Below are 1,181 nucleotides of genomic sequence, written 5' to 3'. Positions count from 1 at the left end.
CCCGCTCTTTCCGGCAGAACCTGGCTCGCTGGGCTTCAAGGAGCTGGGTCCGCTCAGCGCCAAGACCCGGGGCGTGGAGTGGCGCCGGCCCACGGTAAGAACCGGAACCGGAACCGGGCCGGGAATCGAGGGCGTGTCGATGACGCAGCTCGTCTCTGATTGGCTGTTCAGGAGCTGGCGGCGCAGCCGCGGTTCATTGTGGGCGGAGCCACTAGGACCGACATCTGCCAGGGGGCGCTGGGTGAGTTACCATGGCAACCTGACCATCTACACCTCATTCAGCCGGGCCTGGTTCTGGACCCGGTCCGGTTCTGGACCCAGACCAGGCCCGGAACCTTGCTGGTTTGGTTTCCTGTGCTGAGGCGGAACCAACCGGGTCAGAACAATATTAACAACATTCTCAGTTTTTCTGTTAAACTAAATGACCAACAAAATGTTGGCAAGTGAATTATTTTATATTTGTAGATAATAAAATAAACTGGTCCAAAAAGGGAAACAGACGCTGCGAACCGAACCGGTACCGGTACCAGCGTCACTGAGTTCAGAGCGCCGCTAAACTATGACGTCATCAGAGAGGCTGACGTTCCTGATATCGATCATCTAACGACATCCGGAGCTTTAGGAGGAAAACCTGATCAACTGGTGACGCTTTCAGTCTGAGTGAAGATTTTAACTGTTTCTGATGGAAAAGTAAATAAAATAATTGTTTTTTCTCATTCGGTTGAGAATTACAGATGAAAAGAATAAAGACGTTTAGTTAAATTACGAGAAAAATAATAATGAAGAAACGACACAGATCTGCGGTAGACATGTCTGTAGATGAGCTATGAAATAAAGTTAACATTACAGAAACAGTTAAAAACGTTTCGTTATAGTTTCTGTTGGTTTAGTCTTGCTGCTTTTATTTCATACTTAAGCTAATTTCCTTCCCACAATGCCTTTCTCTTCAGGTTTCTGGAATTAATCAGTCTTCATAAAAATCTACTAATAATCATTCAGCTCATCATCATCACTGCTGATATGACCCATAATGTGTCTTCAGTCATCAGCCGCAAGCAACTCTGTCATTTAGCTCCACCTGCTGGACGATCCTGGTGACACACTGACCCTTTATAGCAGTGGTCCCCAACCCCCGGTCCGCGGACCGGTACCGGTCCGTGGACCAATTGGTACCGGGCCGC

General features: G+C 48.3%; 1 protein-coding gene across 1 annotated transcript in view; it reads left to right on the top strand.

Annotated features, from left to right (window-relative positions):
- Positions 1-1,181, top strand: part of LOC103473154 (calpain-2 catalytic subunit-like) — a 21,180-nt gene that overhangs the window by 13,363 nt on the left and 6,636 nt on the right. Inside the window, exons 22-24 of the mRNA XM_017303885.1 lie at positions 18-94; positions 172-241; positions 283-376. Of these exons, the coding sequence (XP_017159374.1) occupies positions 18-94; positions 172-241; positions 283-376 (241 nt within the window). The remainder of the gene's footprint in view (positions 1-17; positions 95-171; positions 242-282; positions 377-1,181) is intronic.

Source organism: Poecilia reticulata, linkage group LG1 (genome assembly GCF_000633615.1).
Source record: "Poecilia reticulata strain Guanapo linkage group LG1, Guppy_female_1.0+MT, whole genome shotgun sequence".
Lineage (NCBI taxonomy): Eukaryota > Metazoa > Chordata > Actinopteri > Cyprinodontiformes > Poeciliidae > Poecilia > Poecilia reticulata.
The sequence above is the reverse complement of the archived record's forward strand: the minus strand, read 5'-3'. Positions and strand labels throughout refer to the sequence as shown.